The 20538-nt window shown below is 46.7% G+C and overlaps 1 protein-coding gene across 1 annotated transcript in view; it reads right to left on the reverse strand.

The window, feature by feature from the left end:
• LOC110508016 (rho guanine nucleotide exchange factor 17) overlaps positions 1-20538 on the reverse strand; it is a 116390-nt gene that overhangs the window by 31036 nt on the left and 64816 nt on the right. The window contains exons 2-3 of the mRNA XM_036964958.1: positions 9101-9178; positions 4358-4540 (exon numbers count right to left, since the gene is read on the reverse strand). Of these exons, the coding sequence (XP_036820853.1) occupies positions 4358-4540; positions 9101-9178 (261 nt within the window). The remainder of the gene's footprint in view (positions 1-4357; positions 4541-9100; positions 9179-20538) is intronic.

Genomic DNA, 20538 nt, shown 5'->3' on the forward strand with positions numbered 1-20538 from the left:
TAGCGTATACCACACGGTTCCACATCAATAAGTAGCGTATACCACACGGTTCCACATCAATATGGAGCGTATACCACACGGTTCCACATCAACATGTAGCGTATACCACACGGTTCCACATCAACATGGAGTGTATACCACACGGTTCCACATCAATATGGAGCGTATACCACACGGTTCCACATCAATATGGAGCGTATACCACACGGTTCCACATCAATATGTAGCGTATACCACACGGTTCCACATCAATATGGAGCGTATACCACACGGTTCCACATCAATATGGAGCGTATACCACACGGTTCCACATCAACTTGTAGCGTATACCACACGGTTCCACATCAATATGTAGCGTATACCACACGGTTCCACATCACTATGGAGCGTATACCACACGGTTCCACAACAATATGTAGCGTATACCACACGGTTCCACATCAATATGTAGTGTATACCACACGGTTCCACATCAACATGTAGCATATACCACACGGTTCCACATCAACATGTAGCGTATACCACACGGTTCCACAACAATATGTAGCGTATACCACACGGTTCCACATCACTATGGAGCGTATACCACACGGTTCCACAACAATATGTAGCGTATACCACACGGTTCCACATCACTATGGAGCGTATACCACACGGTTCCACAACAATATGTAGCGTATACCACACGGTTCCACATCAATATGTAGCGTATACCACACGGTTCCACATCAACATGTAGCGTATACCACACGGTTCCACATCAACATGTAGCGTATACCACACGGTTCCACAACAATATGTAGCGTATACCACACGGTTCCACATCAATATGGAGCGTATACCACACGGTTCCACATCAATATGGAGCGTATACCACACGGTTCCACATCAATATGTAGCGTATACCACACGGTTCCACAACAATATGTAGCGTATACCACACGGTTCCACATCACTATGGAGCGTATACCACACGGTTCCACATAAACATGTAGCGTATACCACACGGTTCCACATCAATATGTAGCGTATACCACACGGTTCCACATCAATATGTAGCGTATACCACACGGTTCCACATCAATATGTAGCGTATACCACACGGTTCCACATCAATATGGAGCGTATACCACACGGTTCCACATCAACATGTAGCGTATTCCACACGGTTCCACATCAACATGTAGCGTATACCACACGGTTCCACATCAATATGTAGCGTATACCACACGGTTCCACATCAACATGGAGCGTATACCACACGGTTCCACATCAACATGTAGCGTATACCACACGGTTCCACATCAACATGTAGCGTATACCACACGGTTCCACATCAACATGTAGCGTATACCACACGGTTCCACATCAACATGTAGCGTATACCACACGGTTCCACATCAACATGTAGCGTATACCACACGGTTCCACATCAACATGTAGCGTATACCACACGGTTCCACATCAACATGGAGCGTATACCACACGGTTCCACATCAACATGGAGCGTATACCACACGGTTCCACATCAATATGTAGCGTATACCACACGGTTCCACATCAATATGTAGCGTATACCACGCGGTTCCACATCAATATGGAGCGTATACCACACGGTTCCACATCAACATGTAGCGTATACCACACGGTTCCACATCAACATGTAGCGTATACCACACGCTTCCACATCAATATGGAGCGTATACCACACGGTTCCACATCAACATGTAGCGTATACCACACGGTTCCACATCAACATGTAGCGTATACCACACGGTTCCACATCAATATGTAGCGTATACCACACGGTTCCACATCAACATGGAGCGTATACCACACAACTCCACATCAACATGTAGCGTATACCACACGGTTCCACAACAATATGTAGCGTATACCACACGGTTCCACAACAACATGTAGCGTATACCACACGGTTCCACATCAATATGGAGCGTATACCACACGGTTCCACATCAATATGTAGCGTATACCACACGGTTCCACATCAATATGTAGCGTATACCACACGGTTCCACATCAACATGGAGCGTATACCACACGGTTCCACATCAACATGTAGCGTATACCACACGGTTCCACATCAACATGTAGCGTATACCACACGGTTCCACATCAACATGTAGCGTATACCACACGGTACCACATCAACATGTAGCGTATACCACACGGTTCCACATCAACATGTAGCGTATACCACACGGTTCCACATCAATATGTAGCGTATACCACACGGTTCCACATCAATATGGAGCGTATACCACACGGTTCCACATCAACATGTAGCGTATACCACACGGTTCCACATCAACATGGAGTGTATACCACACGGTTCCACATCAACATGGAGCGTATACCACACGGTTCCACAACAATATGTAGCGTATACCACACGGTTCCACATCAATATGGAGCGTATACCACGCGGTTCCACATCAATATGTAGCGTATACCACACGGTTCCACATCAATATGTAGCGTATACCACACGGTTCCACATCAATATGTAGCGTATACCACACGGTTCCACATCAACATGTAGCGTATACCACACGGTTCCACATCAACATGTAGCGTATACCACACGGTTCCACATCAACATGTAGCGTATACCACACGGTTCCACATCAACATGTAGCGTATACCACGCGGTTCCACATCAATATGTAGCGTATACCACACGGTTCCACAACAACATGTAGCGTATACCACACGGTTCCACATCAACATGTAGCGTATACCACACGGTTCCACATCAACATGTAGCGTATACCACACGGTTCCACATCAACATGTAGCGTATACCACACGGTTCCACATCAATATGTAGCGTATACCACACGGTTCCACATCAATATGTAGCGTATACCACACGGTTCCACATCAACATGTAGCGTATACCACACGGTTCCACATCAACATGTAGCGTATACCACACGGTTCCACATCAACATGTAGCGTATACCACGCGGTTCCACATCAATATGTAGGGTATACCACACGGTTCCACAACAATATGTAGCGTATACCACACGGTTCCACATCAACATGTAGCGTATACCACACGGTTCCACATCAACATGTAGCGTATACCACACGGTTCCACATCAACATGGAGTGTATACCACACGGTTCCACATCAACATGGAGCGTATACCACACGGTTCCACAACCATATGTAGCGTATACCACACGGTTCCACATCAACATGTAGCGTATACCACACGGTTCCACATCAACATGTAGCGTATACCACACGGTTCCACATCAACATGTAGCGTATACCACACGGTTCCACATCAACATGTAGCGTATACCACACGGTTCCACATCAACATGTAGCGTATACCACGCGGTTCCACATCAATATGTAGCGTATACCACACGGTTCCACAACAATATGTAGCGTATACCACACGGTTCCACATCAACATGTAGCGTATACCACACGGTTCCACATCAACATGTAGCGTATACCACACGGTTCCACATCAACATGTAGCGTATACCACACGGTTCCACATCAATATGTAGCGTATACCACACGGTTCCACATCAATATGGAGCGTATACCACACGGTTCCACATCAATATGTAGCGTATACCACACGGTTCCACATCAATATGGAGCGTATACCACACGGTTCCACATCAACATGTAGCGTATACCACACGGTTCCACATCAACATGTAGCGTATACCACACGGTTCCACATCAATATGGAGCGTATACCACACGGTTCCACATCAATATGGAGCGTATACCACACGGTTCCACATCAACATGTAGCGTATACCACACGGTTCCACATCAATATGTAGCGTATACCACACGGTTCCACATCAATATGTAGCGTATACCACACGGTTCCACATCAATATGGAGCGTATACCACACTGTTCCACATCAATATGTAGCGTATACCACACGGTTCCACATCAACATGTAGCGTATACCACACGGTTCCACATCAACATGTAGCGTATACCACACGGTTCCACATCAACATGTAGCGTATACCACACGGTTCCACATCAATATGGAGCGTATACCACACGGTTCCACAACAATATGTAGCGTATACCACACGGTTCCACATCAATATATAGCGTATACCACACGGTTCCACATCAACATGTAGCGTATACCACACGGTTCCACAACAATTGATTCTTCATGTGGCTGACATACAGGCATGGTAAATGATGGTGTATTGTAGTTTTCTTGACATTTTGTTTTAATTATTATAATTTACCTGTACTGGACCACATCGACTTGCCTGTGGTTTTTCCATTGTCCATGGTTTACAGTGATTGGGTGGAGTGAGGTACTTACCGATTGGATAAGCAGCTGACCCACGGTCTGTTTGTCGTGCCATTGGCTGATGCAGCCGGTGACCTGTTCCAGGAAGTGCTCATGGTGCTCCAGGATCTCTGGGATCTGATAGAACATCTCATCCACCAATGAGGGATCAACTAGTGATCCACTGTCTGGCTGCTTCAGAGGCCGCATATAGCCCTACACACAGAGAGGGGGAGAGAGAGAGAGGGAGAGGTAGAGGGGGAGAGAGAGAGAGGGAGGTAGAGGGAGAGAGAGAGAGGTAGAGGGGGAGAGATAGAGAGGGAGGTAGAGAGAGAGGTAAAGAGGGAGAGATAGAGAGGGAGGTAGAGGGGGAGAGATAGAGAGGGAGGTAGAGGGGGAGAGATAGAGAGGGAGGTAGAGGGGGAGAGATAGAGAGGGAGGTAGAGGGGGAGAGAGAGAGAGAGGGAGGTAGAGGGGGAGAGATGAGAGGGAGGTAGAGAGAGAGGGAGGTAGAGAGAGAGGGAGGTAGAGAGAGAGGTAGAGAGAGAGAGAGAGGGAGGTAGAGAGAGGTAGAGAGAGAGAGAGAGGGAGGTAGAGAGAGGTAGAGAGAGAGAGGTAGAGAGGGAGAGAGAGAGGTAGAGGGGGAGGGAGAGAGAGAGAGGGAGAGAGAGAGAGAGAGAGAGAGAGGGGTAGAGGGGGAGAGATCGAGAGGGAGGTAGAGAGAGAGAGAGAGAGAGAGAGAGAGAGAGAGGTAGAGGGGGAGAGATCGAGAGGGAGGTAGAGAGAGAGAGAGGGAGAGAGAGAGAGTGAGTTAGAGAGAGGTAGAGGGGGAGAGAGAGAGGGAGGTAGAGAGAGGGTGAGTTAGAGAGAGGTAGAGGGGGAGAGAGAGAGGGAGGTAGAGAGAGGGTGAGTTAGAGAGAGGTAGAGGGGGAGCGAGAGAGAGAGTTAGAGAGAGGGTGAGTTAGAGAGAGGTAGAGGGGGAGAGAGAGAGGGAGGTAGAGAGGGTGAGTTAGAGAGAGGTAGAGGGGGAGAGAGAGAGGGAGGTAGAGAGAGGGTGAGTTAGAGAGAGGTAGAGGGGGAGAGATGAGAGGGAGGTAGAGAGAGAGGGAGGTAGAGAGAGAGGGAGGTAGAGAGAGAGGTAGAGAGAGAGAGAGAGAGGGAGGTAGCGAGAGGTAGAGAGAGAGAGAGAGAGAGGGAGGTAGAGAGAGGTAGAGAGAGAGAGGTAGAGAGGGAGAGAGAGAGGTAGAGGGGGAGAGAGAGAGGGAGGGGGAGAGAGAGGGAGAGAGAAAGAGAGAGAGAGAGAGGTAGAGGGGGAGAGATCGAGAGGGAGGTAGAGAGAGAGAGAGAGAGAGAGAGAGAGAGAGAGAGAGGTAGAGGGGGAGAGATCGAGAGGGAGGTAGAGAGAGAGAGAGGGAGAGAGAGAGAGAGAGTTAGAGAGAGGGTGAGTTAGAGAGAGGTAGAGGGGGAGAGAGAGAGGGAGGTAGAGAGAGGGTGAGTTAGAGAGAGGTAGAGGGGGAGAGAGAGAGGGAGGTAGAGAGAGGGTGAGTTAGAGAGAGGTAGAGGGGGAGAGAGAGAGAGAGGGTGAGTTAGAGAGAGGTAGAGGGGGAGAGAGAGAGGGAGGTAGAGAGGGTGAGTTAGAGAGAGGTAGAGGGAGAGAGAGAGAGAGAGTTAGAGAGAGGGTGAGTTAGAGAGAGGTAGAGGGGGAGAGAGAGAGCGAGAAAGACAATGTTTCTATTTTGGGAGAATTAAACCTTATTTTCCTGAAACCAGCCTCGTGAAATGTGAACTCATCCAGGCAACAAGCACACACACTGCAGTGCTGTCGCGTGTGTAGAACATGATTTGTAATGGTGTATTTGTGTGTGATCTGCGTATACAGCCTGAGTTGGTATGATGTGTGTGTATGTGTGTGTGTGTGTGTGCGCGCGAGATGCATTGTTTATTAATATAGTGCGAGTGTGTGTTTGGGGACTGTTCAGAGGGTGCCTAATCGATGGCGTCTCACACACGCTTCTCATTCTGTTTTGACTACATGGCACCTGGGCTTACTATGGCTGCAGTTTAACATATCCCCTCTTTCTCCCTCTCACAAGCCTCTTTCCCCCTCTCTCTCCTCTCCCAAGCCCCTCTTCCCCCTCTCAAGCCTCTCTTCCTCCTTAGCCTCTCTCAACTCTCCCAAGCCTCTCTTCCCCCTCTCTCAACTCTCCCAAGCCTCTCTTCCCCCTCTCTCTCCTCAGACTCTCTTCCCCCTCTCTCAACTCTCCCAAGCCTCTCTTCCCCCTCTCTCTCCTCAGCCTCTCTTCCTCCTTAGCCTCTCTTCCCCCTCTCTCAACTCCCCCAAGCCTCTCTTCCCCCTCTCTCAACTCTCCCAAGCCTTTTTTTACCCCTCTCTCTCTCAAACCTCTCTTCCCCTCTCTCTCCTCTCCCAAGTCTCTCTTCCCCCTCCTCTCAAACCCCTCCTTCCCCTCTCTTTCCTCACTCAAGCCTCTTTCCCTCTCTCTCCTCTCCCAAGCCTCTTTCCCTCTCTCTCAAGCCTCTCTTTCCCCTCTCTCTCAAGCCTCTCTTTCCCCTCTCTCTCAAGCCTATTTTTCCCCTCTCTCTCAAGCCTCTTTCCTCTCTCTCTCTCAAACCTCTCTTTCCCCTCTTTCTCAAGCCTCTTTCCCCTCTTTCTCAAGCCTCTTTCCCCTCTTTCTCAAGCCTCTTTCCCCTCTTTCTCAAGCCTCTCTTCCCCCTCCTCTCCCCCTCTCTCTCAAGCCTCTCTTCCCCCTCTCTCCTCTCTTCCCCCTCTCTCTCAAGCCTCTCTTTTCCCTTCTCGCTCAAGCCTCTCTTTTCCCCTCTCTCTCAAGCCTCTCTCAAGCCTCTTTCCCCTCTCTCAAGCCTCTTTCCCCTCTCTCAAGCCTCTTTCCCCTCTATCACAAGCCTCTTTCCCCTCTATCACAAGCCTCTTTCCCCTCTCTCACAAGCATCTTTCCCTCTCTCTCCTCTCCCAAGCCTCTCTTTCCCTCTCTCAACTCTCCCAAGCCTCTCTTCCCCCTCCTCTCCCCCTCTCTCTCAAGCCTATCTTTTTCCCTCTCTCTCAAGCCTCTCTTTTCCCCTCTCTCTCAAGCCTCTCTTTTCCCCTCTCTCTCAAGCCTCTCTTTCCCCTCTCTCTCAAGCCTCTCTTTCCCCTCTCTCTCAAGCCTATTTTTCCCTCTCTCTCAAGCCTCTTTCCCCTCTCTCTCAAGCCTCTTTCCCCACTCTCTCTCAAGCCTCTCTTTCCCCTCTTTCTCGAGCCTCTCTTTCCCCTCTTTCTCAAGCCTCTCTTCCCCCTCTTTCTCAAGCCTCTCTTTCCCCTCTTTCTCAAGCCTCTCTTTCCCCTCTTTCTCAAGCCTCTCTTTCCCCTCTTTCTCAAGCCTCTCTTTCCCCTCTCTGATCTATCCGATAGACAAGGGGTGGGGAGAGGGTTTGGGTCTGGGTGGGGGGAGGGTCTGGGTGGGGAGAGGGTCTGGGTCTGGGTGGGGAGAGGGTTTGGGTGGGGAGAGGGTTTGGGTCTGGGTGGGGAGAGGGTCTGGGTCTGGGTGGGGAGAGGGTCTGGGTCTGGGTGGGGAGAGGGTTTGGGTCTGGGTGGGGAGAGGGTCTGGGTGGGGAGAGGGTCTGGGTGGGGAGAGGGTCTGGGTCTGGGTGGGGAGAGGGTTTGGGTGGGGAGAGGGTTTGGGTCTGGGTGGGGAGAGGGTCTGGGTCTGGGTGGGGAGAGGGTCTGGGTCTGGGTGGGGAGAGGGTCTGGGTCTGGGTGGGGAGAGGGTCTGGGTGGGGAGAGGGTCTGGGTGGGGAGAGGGTATGGGTCTGGGTGGGGAGAGGGTCTGGGTGGGGAGAGGGCTCTGGGTCTGGGTGGGGAGAGGGTTTGGGTCTGGGTGGGGAGAGGGTTTGGGTCTGGGTGGGGAGAGGGTCTGGGTGGGGAGAGGGTCTGGGTGGGGAGAGGGCTCTGGGTCTGGGTGGGGAGAGGGTTTGGGTCTGGGTGGGGAGAGGGTCTGGGTCTGGGTGGGGAGAGGGTCTGGGTGGGGAGAGGTTTGGGTGGGGAGAGGTTTGGGTCTGGGTGGGGAGAGGGTCTGGGTGGGAAGAGGGTTTGGGTCTGGGTGGGGAGAGGGTCTGGGTGGGGAGAGGGTCTGGGTCTGGGTGGGGAGAGGGTCTGGGTGGGGAGAGGGTCTGGGTGGGGAGAGGGTCTGGGTCTGGGTGGGGAGAGGGTCTGGGTGGGGAGAGGGTTTGGGTCTGGGTGGGGAGAGGGTCTGGGTGGGGAGAGGGTCTGGGTGGGGAGAGGGTCTGGGTCTGGGTGGGGAGAGGGCTCTGGGCCTGGGTGGGGAGAGGGTTTGGGTCTGGGTGGGGAGAGGGTCTGGGTGGGGAGAGGGCTCTGGGTCTGGGTGGGGAGAGGGTTTGGGTCTGAGTGGGGAGAGGTTTGGGTCTGAGTGGGGAGAGGTTTGGGTCTGGGTGGGGAGAGGGTTTGGGTCTGGGTGGGGAGAGGTTTGGGTCTGGGTGGGGAGAGGTTTGGATCTGGGTGGGGAGAGGTTTGGGTCTGGGTGGGGAGAGGGTTTGGGTGGGGAGAGGGTTTGGGTGGGGAGAGGGTTTGGGTGGGGAGAGGGTTTGGGTGGGGAGACTGCCTGTCTGAATGAGGCGGTGAGATATGTGGCTGAGGGGTGAGGAGAGGGGCTTTAGCAGGAGTCATTTAACATTAAGACATTGTAACTTCAACATCTGTTAGCACTGGTGGTTCCTGTGTGTGTGTGTGTGTATATATAGTATTACCTGTATGAGTGTCCGGAGCGACTCCACATAAGACTGCTCAGTGTCCAGGAGGGTCATCACGACATGTCTTCTCATATCCTGCAGGGGGAGACAACACTGAGTGCTATGGCATAACAAACACACACACACAATTTGGCTCGACTGTCATCGAAATAAGGGTTTCCTGTTTACATGGTTAGGTTGGAATCTGTACACTGGGAAAAACACCAGTGTGTGTGTGTGTGTGTGTGTGTGTGTGTGTGTGTGTGTGTGTGTGTGTGTCCCCTACAGAGAAGATACAATCTTGTCAAAGGCTTATGGCTCAAAGGCTAATAGATGAAGAGAAGAGACTCGTGCCTTATCACGACTAACACAGCAAACTACCAGCAGTCACGCTCTACACATCCTACACACTGGGACGTCACACACACACCCCCAGGGAATATTAGGCTCAGATTCCTAACGATCTGTTCTCTCCATCTTCCTTTCCTCAAAACCTCTGTCTATTTTCTCTCTCATTCTCTGTGTACCTCTAGATTGTGAAGCACCGCACCAGGAGACATCTGGCCCTGATGCAACAAGACTAACAGAGACAGTGGAAATCTGATTCAGAGAAGTTACTCTATCAATGAATTAAATCACTGAATGAAATACATTAACTCTAGTCGACAAACACAGAGAGGAGAGAGAGGAGGAGAGAGAGAGGAGGAGAGAGAGAGAGAAAGGAGAGAGAAGAGAGAGTGAGGAGAGAGAGAAAAGAGAGAGAGAAGAGAGAGTGAGGAGAGAGAGAGAGCGAGATAGAGGGAGAGCGAACGAGAACGAGAGGGAGAGAGAGAAGAGCAAGACCGGATGAGTCAGGCCAACCCAGTCTGCCCCAGGTGGCTAACGAGACTAACTCTGCTTCTCACACACACACACACACACACACACACACGTCCTCTATTCATTGTTGCCACGCCAACCAGCAGCATCCTCCATCTTAGCCCCGCCCCCCGCAGCAACAGTTACCAGGTTTTCTGCTGGCTCTCTAGAGTTCTTCAGTGTTCCATTCTGGCGATAACGTTAGTCGCTAATCACTGAAGCTTCCTCTTAGGCAGTCAGGGAACATCTCTGCCCCTTAAACCCACAGGGGAGAACTGTCTGACCCACAGACCACTGCTCTGTCACAGGGTTCACTAAAACACAGGATCAAAGCCATAGGTCTTCAGATCAAAGCCACATTATATACTTCCCCAGAACAAAACATGACCAAGTCATTTATTCCAGAACACACTAGAACAGACATGACTTAACTATGCGTTCTAATCTCCACCCGGCCTGGTTCCTCTCAAGGATCCTTTCCATAGGGAGTTATTCCTGGCCGACTGGCCAATGTCACATCTGCTTTCTCTTTATGGGTTCAGGTCCAGGTTGTGTTAATACTTGTCGGCCCCAGGAAGACTAGCTGTCGCCATTGGCGTTGGCTAATGGCTAATATGAATCAATTGTTAACCAGTGCAACAGACAACCCAGACTCCATCAACACTAGTAAACATTACCCTAAATAGCAGACAGCTGGAGGCTCATGTTTTCCTGCTCCGTGTCCTAATAATAACATTACAAAAATAACATCCCACAATTCCACATTTACATCTGGATCTCCCACAAGACTCAGCAGGGGATCATTCATGTGTCCCTAGCCTGAGGAAGGTGACAGTGCCGTCACTGCATAGCATCAAGTCAGAGAGAGAAGACAGAGAAAAGAAAAGAGAGAGAGACAGAGAAGGAAAGAGAGACAGAGAGAGAGAAAGATAGAGAAGGAAAGAGAGAGAGACAGAGAGAGCGGGAGATGGCTTTGCTAGATATTACTGCGTTGTTGGGAGCTAGAAACATAAGCATTTCGCTGCACCTGCGATAACATCTGCAAAACTGTTTATGCAGACCAAATAAATAGATTTGATTTGAGAGGGGGAGAGAGAGAGTGAGAAAGAGAGAGTGGACATCTGGTGACTGTCAAGTCCATTAACGTGGGATACACATGCACGCTTTCATGTCATCTTGATATAGTCTAAAATGAAACCAGTTTCGTCATGTCAAGCTGACAGTTTGAACAGGAAGTCAACCTCCAGCCCACATGAGGAGGTCCAGTTGAAACTGCAACAAGATCTCTGGGTAATCAACACTTCTCCAGGGCCTTTCACTGAGGCCCAAGTGTCAGTCCTGGATAAAGGATCTTTGGGTAATCAACACTTCTCCAGGGCCTTTCACTGAGGCCCAAGTGTCAGTCCTGGATAAAGGATCTTTGGGTAATCAACACTTCTCCAGGACCTTTCACTGAGGCCCAAGTGTCAGTCCTGGATAAAGGATCTTTGGGTAATCAACACTTCTCCAGGGCCTTTCACTAATGCCCAAGAATCAGTCCTGGATAAAAGATCTTTGGGAAATCAACACTTCTTCAGGGCCTTTCACTGGGGCCCAAGTGTCAGTCCTGGATAAAAGATCTTTGGTTAATCAACACTTCTCCAGGGCCTTTCACTGAGGCCCAAGTGTCAGTCCTGGATAAAAGATCTTTGGGTAATCAACACTTCTCCAGGGCCTTTCACTGAGGTCCAAGTGTCAGTCCTGGGTGAAGCAGTGACCTTGTGAAGATGCTGGAAGAAACAGGTACAAAAGTATCTACATCCACAGTAAAACGAGTCCTATATCGACATAACCTGAAAGGCCGCTCAGCAAGGAAGAAGCCACTGCTCCAAAACCACCATAAAAAAGCCAGACTACGGTTTGCAACTGTACATGCGTACTTTTTGGAGAAATGTCCTCTAGTCTGATGAAACAAAAATAGAACTGTTTGGCCATAATGACCATCGTTATGTTTAGAGGAAAAAGTGGGATGCTTGCAAGCCGAAGAACACCATCCCAACTGTGAAGAAAAGGGGTGGCAGCATCATGTTGTGGGGGTGCTTTGCTGCAGGAGGGACTGGTGCACTTCACAAAATAGATGGCATCATGAGGTAGGAAAATTATGTGGATATATTGAAGCAACATCTCAAGACATCAGTCAGGAAGTTAAAGCTTGGTCGCAAATGGGTCTTCCAAATGGACGATGACCCCAAGCATTCTTCCAAAGTTGTGGCAAAATGGCTTAAGGACAACAAAGTCAAGGTATCAGAGTGGGCATCATAAAGCACTGACCTCAATCCTATAGAAAATGTGTCGGCAGAACTGAGAAAGCGTTTGCGAGCAAGGAGGCCTACAAACCTGACTCAGTTACACCAGCTTTGTCAGGAGGAATGGGCCAAAATTCACCCAACTTATTGTGGGAAGCTTGTGGAAGGCTACCCGAAACGTTTGACCCAAGTTAAACAATTTAAAAGGCAATGCTACCAAATACTAATTGAGTGTATGTAAACTTCTGGCCCACTGGGAATGTGATGAAATAAATAAAAGCTGAAATAAATCATTTCACATTCTTAAAATAAAGTGGTGATCCTAACTGACCTAAGACAAGGAATTTTTACTAGAATTAAATGTCAGGAATTGTGAAAAACAGAGATTAAATGTATTTGGCTAAGGTGTTCGTAAACTTCCGAATTCAACTGTACGTAATCATTTCACGGTAAGGTCTACACTTGTTGTATTCGGCACATGTGACAAAGTTTGATTTGATATTGTGATAAATGCTGATAAGGGAGGGTTTATTATGGTATTAAGCAGGGAAAAATGATTGTGAGGTCTATGCTCAACTCAGATGCTTAGTTCTTGGTCCCTCTCCCTTCCAACCCCACAGACAGACAAAAACATGATATAGCTAGCTTCATTGATAACGCTCTTTCTCTGAACGCTCTCTGAAAGAGCGTTATCAATGAAGCTAGCTATATCATGTTTTTGGATAACGGAAACAAAGAATATGTCACACCCAGCCTGTTTATTAAGACTAACCCGAAATATATCAAAGTATGGATAAACCTCCTTTACATCCCATAGTGTCAGTTAACAGTAGCCCTATTGAACCCCTTTCTCAGTGTGTTGATTTCTCCACTTCTAAATGCGTGCTAGCCTTGTCAGCCTTTTTCAAGAGACACCAGGGCTGAATGTCTTAGTACTATAGATGCAACACTGAAAGCATCTCGGTTACACTTGACGTTCAGTCTCTCTACACTAATATCCCGCATGACACAGGCCTCAATTTATTCTGTCTCTCACTGAAAAAGCCCTCATCGGGTGGCGCAGTGGTTAAGGGCGCTGTACTGCAGCGCCAGCTGTGCCATCAGGCACAGCTGTGCCATCAGGCTCTGTCGTAACCGGCCGCGACCGGGAGGTCCAAGGGGCGACGCACAATTGGCCTAGCGTCGCCCGGGTTAGGGAGGGCTTGGTCGGTAGGGGTGTCCTTGTCTCATCGCGCACCAGCGACTCCTGTGGCGGGCTGGGCACGGTGTTTCCTCCGGCGCATTGGTGCGGCTGGCTTCCGGGTTGGATGTGCGCTGTGTTAAAGAAGCAGCGGCTTGGTTGGTTGTGTATCGGAGGACGCATGACTTTCAACCTTCGTCTCTCCCGAGCCCGTACGGGAGTTGTAGCGATGAGACAAGATAGTAGCTACTACAACAATTGGATACTACGAAATTGGGGAGAAAAAGGGGTAAAAATTAAAAAATAAATAAATAAATAAATAAAAAGAAAAAAAGAAAAAGCCCTCATCAAATTACTTCCCATATGCGGGCAGTTTCTACAAACAGATTCGGTGTACAGCGATGGGAGCTGCATTCGCTCCTAACTATGCAAATGTAACAGTATAACTTTAGACCGTCCCCTCGCCCATACCCGGGCGCGAACCAGGGACCCTCTGCACACATCAACAACAGTCACCCACGAAGCATCGTTACCCATCGCTCCACAAAAGCCGTGGCCCTTGCAGAGCAAGGGGAACTACTACTTCAAGGTCTCAGAGCAAGTGACGCCACCGCTAACTAAGCTAGCGTTTCACCTCCGTTACACAGATTTATTGATGGGATAATGGGAGGAGACCTTAATTTATGACGTCAAGAAAAACCCATATTTCCAGAAAAGATACTTTGATGACATCCTGGTATGGAACGTTACTGACGCTCTCCTCTCCGAGTTCATTTCATATATTAACTTCTCTTACCCCCCATCTCAAATTCACAGCAGTCAGGAGAAAATAGACTTATTGGATCTTACAATCCACAAAAATAAAATAAACAAGTTGGTGTCTACCATCTCCCGCAATCCACAGAGTAGGAATTTTAAAGCAGGCCATACTGGTGGGTCAGTTCCTAAGACTAACCTAACTGTAGTACAGACATAGATTTCGAGTGCAAAGCTAATGATATGCACACCAGGTTCCTGCCACGCGGATAAGAGTGTCATTGAACAGGCCTATACCCGTGCTAGAGAGACTGAACGTCAACGCCTACCCACGGGCACTAATACAAACCAGGACAAAACGCCCCACGTTTGTGTTTTTCCACAGAGTACGGCCCATGTGCCGGTCACATCAAATCCATTGTACTGAAACACTGGAACATCCTCATAAGTGATCCAGATATAACATCCTCATTAGTGATCCAGATATAACATCCTCATTAGTAATCCAAATATAACATCCTCATTAGTGATCCAGATATAACATCCTCATTAGTGATCCAGATATAACATCCTCATTAGTGATCCAGATATAACATCCTCATTAGTGATCCAGATATAACATCCTCATAAGTGATCCAGATATAACATCCTCATTAGTGATCCAGATATAACATCCTCATTAGTGATCCAGATATAACATCCTCATAAGTGATCCAGATATAACATCCTCATTAGTGATCCAGATATAACATCCTCATTAGTGATCCAGATATAACATCCTCATTAGTGATCCAGATATAACATCCTCATAAGTGATCCAGATATAACATCCTCATTAGTGATCCAGATATAACATCCTCATTAGTGATCCAGATATAACATCCTCATTAGTGATCCAGATATACCAGATATAACATCCTCATAAGTGATCCAGATATACCAGATATAACATCCTCATAAGTGATCCAGATATACCAGATATAACATCCTCATAAGTGATCCAGATATACCAGATATAACATCCTCATAAGTGATCCAGATATAACATCCTCATAAGTGATCCAGATATAACATCCTCATAAGTGATCCAGATATAACATCCTCATAAGTGATCCAGATATACCAGATATAACATCCTCATTAGTGATCCAGATATAACATCCTCATTAGTGATCCAGATATAACATCCTCATAAGTGATCCAGATATAACATCCTCATTAGTGATCCAGATATAACATCCTCATAAGTGATCCAGATATAACATCCTCATTAGTGATCCAGATATAACATCCTCATAAGTGATCCAGATATAACATCCTCATAAGTGATCCAGATATAACATCCTCATAAGTGATCCAGATATAACATCCTCATAAGTGATCCAGATATAACATCCTCATTAGTGATCCAGATATAACATCCTCATAAGTGATCCAGATATAACATCCTCATAAGTGATCCAGATATAACATCCTCATTAGTGATCCAGATATAACATCCTCATAAGTGATCCAGATATAACATCCTCATTAGTGATCCAGATATAACATCCTCATTAGTGATCCAGATATAACATCCTCATTAGTGATCCAGATATAACATCCTCATTAGTGATCCAGATATAACATCCTCATTAGTGATCCAGATATAACATCCTCATTAGTGATCCAGATATAACATCCTCATTAGTGATCCAGATATAACATCCTCATTAGTGATCCAGATATAACATCCTCATTAGTGATCCAGATATAACATCCTCATTAGTGATCCAGATATACCAGATATAACATCCTCATAAGTGATCCAGATATACCAGATATAACATCCTCATTAGTGATCCAGATATAACATCCTCATTAGTGATCCAGATATAACATCCTCATTAGTGATCCAGATATAACATCCTCATTAGTGATCCAGATATAACATCCTCATTAGTGATCCAGATATAACATCCTCATTAGTGATCCAGATATAACATCCTCATTAGTGATCCAGATATAACATCCTCATTAGTGATCCAGATATAACATCCTCATTAGTGATCCAGATATAACATCCTCATAAGTGATCCAGATATAACATCCTCATTAGTGATCCAGATATAACATCCTCATTAGTGATCCAGATATAACATCCTCATTAGTGATCCAGATATAACATCCTCATTAGTGATCCAGATATAACATCCTCATTAGTGATCCAGATATAACATCCTCATTAGTGATCCAGATATAACATCCTCATTAGTGATCCAGATATAACATCCTCATTAGTGATCCAGATATAACATCCTCATTAGTGATCCAGATATAACATCCTCATTAGTGATCCAGATATAACATCCTCATTAGTGATCCAGATATAACATCCTCATTAGTGATCCAGATATAACATCCTCATTAGTGATCCAGATATAACATCCTCATTAGTGATCCAGATATAACATCCTCATTAGTGATCCAGATATAACATCCTCATTAGTGATCCAGATATAACATCCTCATTAGTGATCCAGATATAACATCCTCATTAGTGATCCAGATATAACATCCTCATTAGTGATCCAGATATAACATCCTCATTAGTGATCCAGATATAACATCCTCATTAGTGATCCAGATATAACATCCTCATTAGTGATCCAGATATAACATCCTCATAAGTGATCCAGATATAACATCCTCATAAGTGATCCAGATATAACATCCTCATTAGTGATCCAGATATAACATCCTCATAAGTGATCCAGATATAACATCCTCATTAGTGATCCAGATATAACATCCTCATTAGTGATCCAGATATAACATCCTCATAAGTGATCCAGATATAACATCCTCATTAGTGATCCAGATATAACATCCTCATTAGTGATCCAGATATAACATCCTCATTAGTGATCCAGATATAACATCCTCATTAGTGATCCAGATATAACATCCTCATAAGTGATCCAGATATAACATCCTCATTAGTGATCCAGATATAACATCCTCATAAGTGATCCAGATATAACATCCTCATTAGTGATCCAGATATAACATCCTCATTAGTGATCCAGATATACCAGAGTTCATTTCCCCCTCCATTTGTTTTCTCCGTGCGCGCAATCTAGCCGATTCCATTACGCACAGCAGCTGCCCAAGAAGCGCGATACTTGGCTGCCAGGCAGTCCAATGACAGTTACTAGTGCGGCCACCGTGTAGAATGTGACAATACGACCAATACTAAAAGTTCTTTATCACCCGAGAACAGGTCAAGAATACAAAAGCCAAAGCTTCGTTAATTGTAGCACCACAAATGTCAAATACTAAACTCAGCAAAAAAAGAAACGGCCCCTTTTCAAGACCCTGTCTTTCAAAGATAATTCGTAAAAATACAAATAACTTCACAGATCTTCATTGTAAAGGGTTTAAATACTTTTTCCTGTGCAAAAACAATGAATGAACATGCACCTGTGGAACGGTCGTTAAAACACTAACAGCTTACAGACAGTAGGCAATTAAGGTTACAGTTATGAAACTTAGGACACTAAAGAGGCCTTTCTACTGACTCTGAAAAACGGCAAAAGAAAGATGCCCAGGGTCCTTGCTCATCTGCGGGAACATGCCTTAGGCATGCTGCAAGGAGGCATGAGGACTGCAGATGTAGCCAGGGCAATAAATTGCAATGTCTGTACTGTGAGACGCCTAAGACAGCGCTACAGGGAGACAGGACAGACAGCTGATCGTCCTCGCAGTGGCAGACTACGTGTAACACCTGCACCGGATTGGTACATCCGAACATCACACCTGCGGGACAGGTACAGGATGGCAACAACAACTGCCTGAGTTACACCAGGAACGCACAATCCCTCCATCAGTGCTCAGACTGTCCGCAAAAGGCTGAGAGAGGCTGGACTGAGGGCTTGTAGGCCTGTTGTAAAGCAGATTCGCACCAGAAACAACGTTGCCTATGGGCACAAACCCACCGTCGCTGGACCAGACAGGACTGGCAAAATGTGCTCTTCACTGACGAGTCGGGATCAATTTGGAGGTGGAGGGTCAGTCATGGTCTTAGTCGGTGTGTCACAGCATCATCAGACTGAGCTTGTTGTTGCATGCAATCTCAACTTTGTGTGTTACAGGGAAGACGTCCTCATCCCTCATGTGGTACACTTCCTGCAATCTCATCCTGACATGACCCTCCAGCATGACAATACCACCAGCCGTACTGCTCGTTCTGTGCGTGATTTCCTGCAAGACAGGAATGTCAGTGTTCTGCCATGGCCAGCAAAGAGCCCGGATCTCAATCCCATTGAGCACGTCTGGGACCTATTGGATCGGAGGGTGAGGGTTAGGGCCATTCCTCCCAGAAATGTCTGGGAACTTGCAGGTACCTTGGTGGAAGGGTGGGGTAATATCTGGCAAATCTGGTGCAGTCCATGAGGAGGAGATGCACTGCAGTACTTAATGCAGCTGGTGGCCACAGCAGATACTGACTGTTACTTTTGATTTTGACCTCCCTATGTTCAGGGACACATTATTCCATTTCTGTTAGTCACATGTCTGTGGAACTTGTTCAGTTTATGTCTCAGTTGTTGATTCTTATGTTCATACAAATATTCACACATGTTAAGTTAGCTGAAAAGAAATGCAGTTGACAGTGAGAGGACGTTTCTGTATTCGCTGAGTTTATTTACTATACACGCCTACTGCATGTGTTGGTCAAACGACACGAGCCAACCATGGCTCACCTTCCTCCCTGCTCTTTGTAGGTATAGAACACGTTCAAATTTCAGCAAGAGGAAGTGACATCGTACGTAGACTAAAACAAAGAGGGGCATTCTGACAGTAATCCTTAGACACTGTGGATCCAAAGATGGTTTTTCACTGTCCTCGTTTCTATAATGTTGTTGCCTTGATTTTTGGGGTTAACTGTATCTCCAGATTCACAGAAATCCAAATATAACCTATATATATATTTTGACATATCCTACTGATTAATGAGACACACTCTTTCTCTCATTATTTGGTGCTATAATTTACCATTGACCTTGAACCATATTATGATGTTGATACACTGTTGTGTCTCAATGAGCCACTAGCCTATAAATAGGAACTATGTGCAATGGTCAGGTCACTCTGAGGAAGACGTCAGCTTGACGGAAAAAACGTCCGTCACCTGTCCACATCCTGTACAATGGATTAAAGTGAGCAATAAGAAATCAATCTCTGCCTTTATTGTTGAGTTCTCCAACTCCTTTGTACCTTGAATTAGTCCTTTTGGAAGTGTTTCTTGGTAAGCCGTTCTGGTGATTTTGTTGTTGTTGAGCAACCTTCCTTTTCTTGCGCAGGTCCAGCTGAACTCAGCTGTTGATAGCCATTGCAGAGCTATCAACAGAAAATGGAAGCACAGCTGAAGGCTGTGTCACACACAAACACAAGCGCTTTAAAGTGTGCACACACACACACACACACACACACACGCACAAACACACTGGCTGATGCACGTAGAATGACACACCGAAACGTTTCTGGTATTGAGAACAGTGAGATACATTGTGGGTTTGTGAAAGGTCTACCGCGGACAGTCACCTTTGACCTCGTTTCTTCCAGTATGGCAAAGAGATAAGGAACATTACAGGAGGGTAAGTCTAAAGCTTAGTGTGATTATTTGTGTGTGTGTGTGTGTGTGTGTGTGGTAAAACAAGAGGGATCTTCCTGAAACAATGAACTTTGCTCTTTTAGGTTCCAGCTGCCTTAATTGGATACCACACACACAGACGACCACAGCGGCACGTGGGGGAATGATGGCCAGAATGTTGTTTTCATTTTGGTCACAGGATTGCCATGGTAACTGAGTTTAAAGCTAGAAACATTAGTTGCTACATCCATTTCTGGACTAATTATACCCATTGACTTAACATATAAGCATATATGAAGCAAATAACTTAGAAATGCCCCATGAGCTTATTTTAACTGTCGTACCCCATCAGAACCCAAAATAGAAACTTGTTTTATTCCAACGTTTGTAAACAATGCAAATGTAAACAAACACTGTATAGCCTCATAACACGGTTACAACTGTAATGTTGATATCATGGATGGTCAGCCGCTTTGCTTTTGCTTCAATGAAGGACTTTAAAAGCCACAACAGATAAATGCAAGATGGAGAGCAGAAGGTGGATGTGATCATTATTCATTGACCTCTCCCTGTTACCTGGTGACATGGATTGGATAAAAAAACATCTCCACGCGTATACAAACACACTAACAACCCAATATGGCTGCTGGCCTTCAGTTCAAAGGCAAGGTTTTAGCCTGTGGGACTAGGATGGTTTTGATTGGCTGAGAAGCCTAAGCCATGCTCCCTCTGATGGCTTTGATTG

The sequence above is a fragment of the Oncorhynchus mykiss genome, chromosome 27 (genome assembly GCF_013265735.2).
Source record: "Oncorhynchus mykiss isolate Arlee chromosome 27, USDA_OmykA_1.1, whole genome shotgun sequence".
NCBI lineage: Eukaryota > Metazoa > Chordata > Actinopteri > Salmoniformes > Salmonidae > Oncorhynchus > Oncorhynchus mykiss.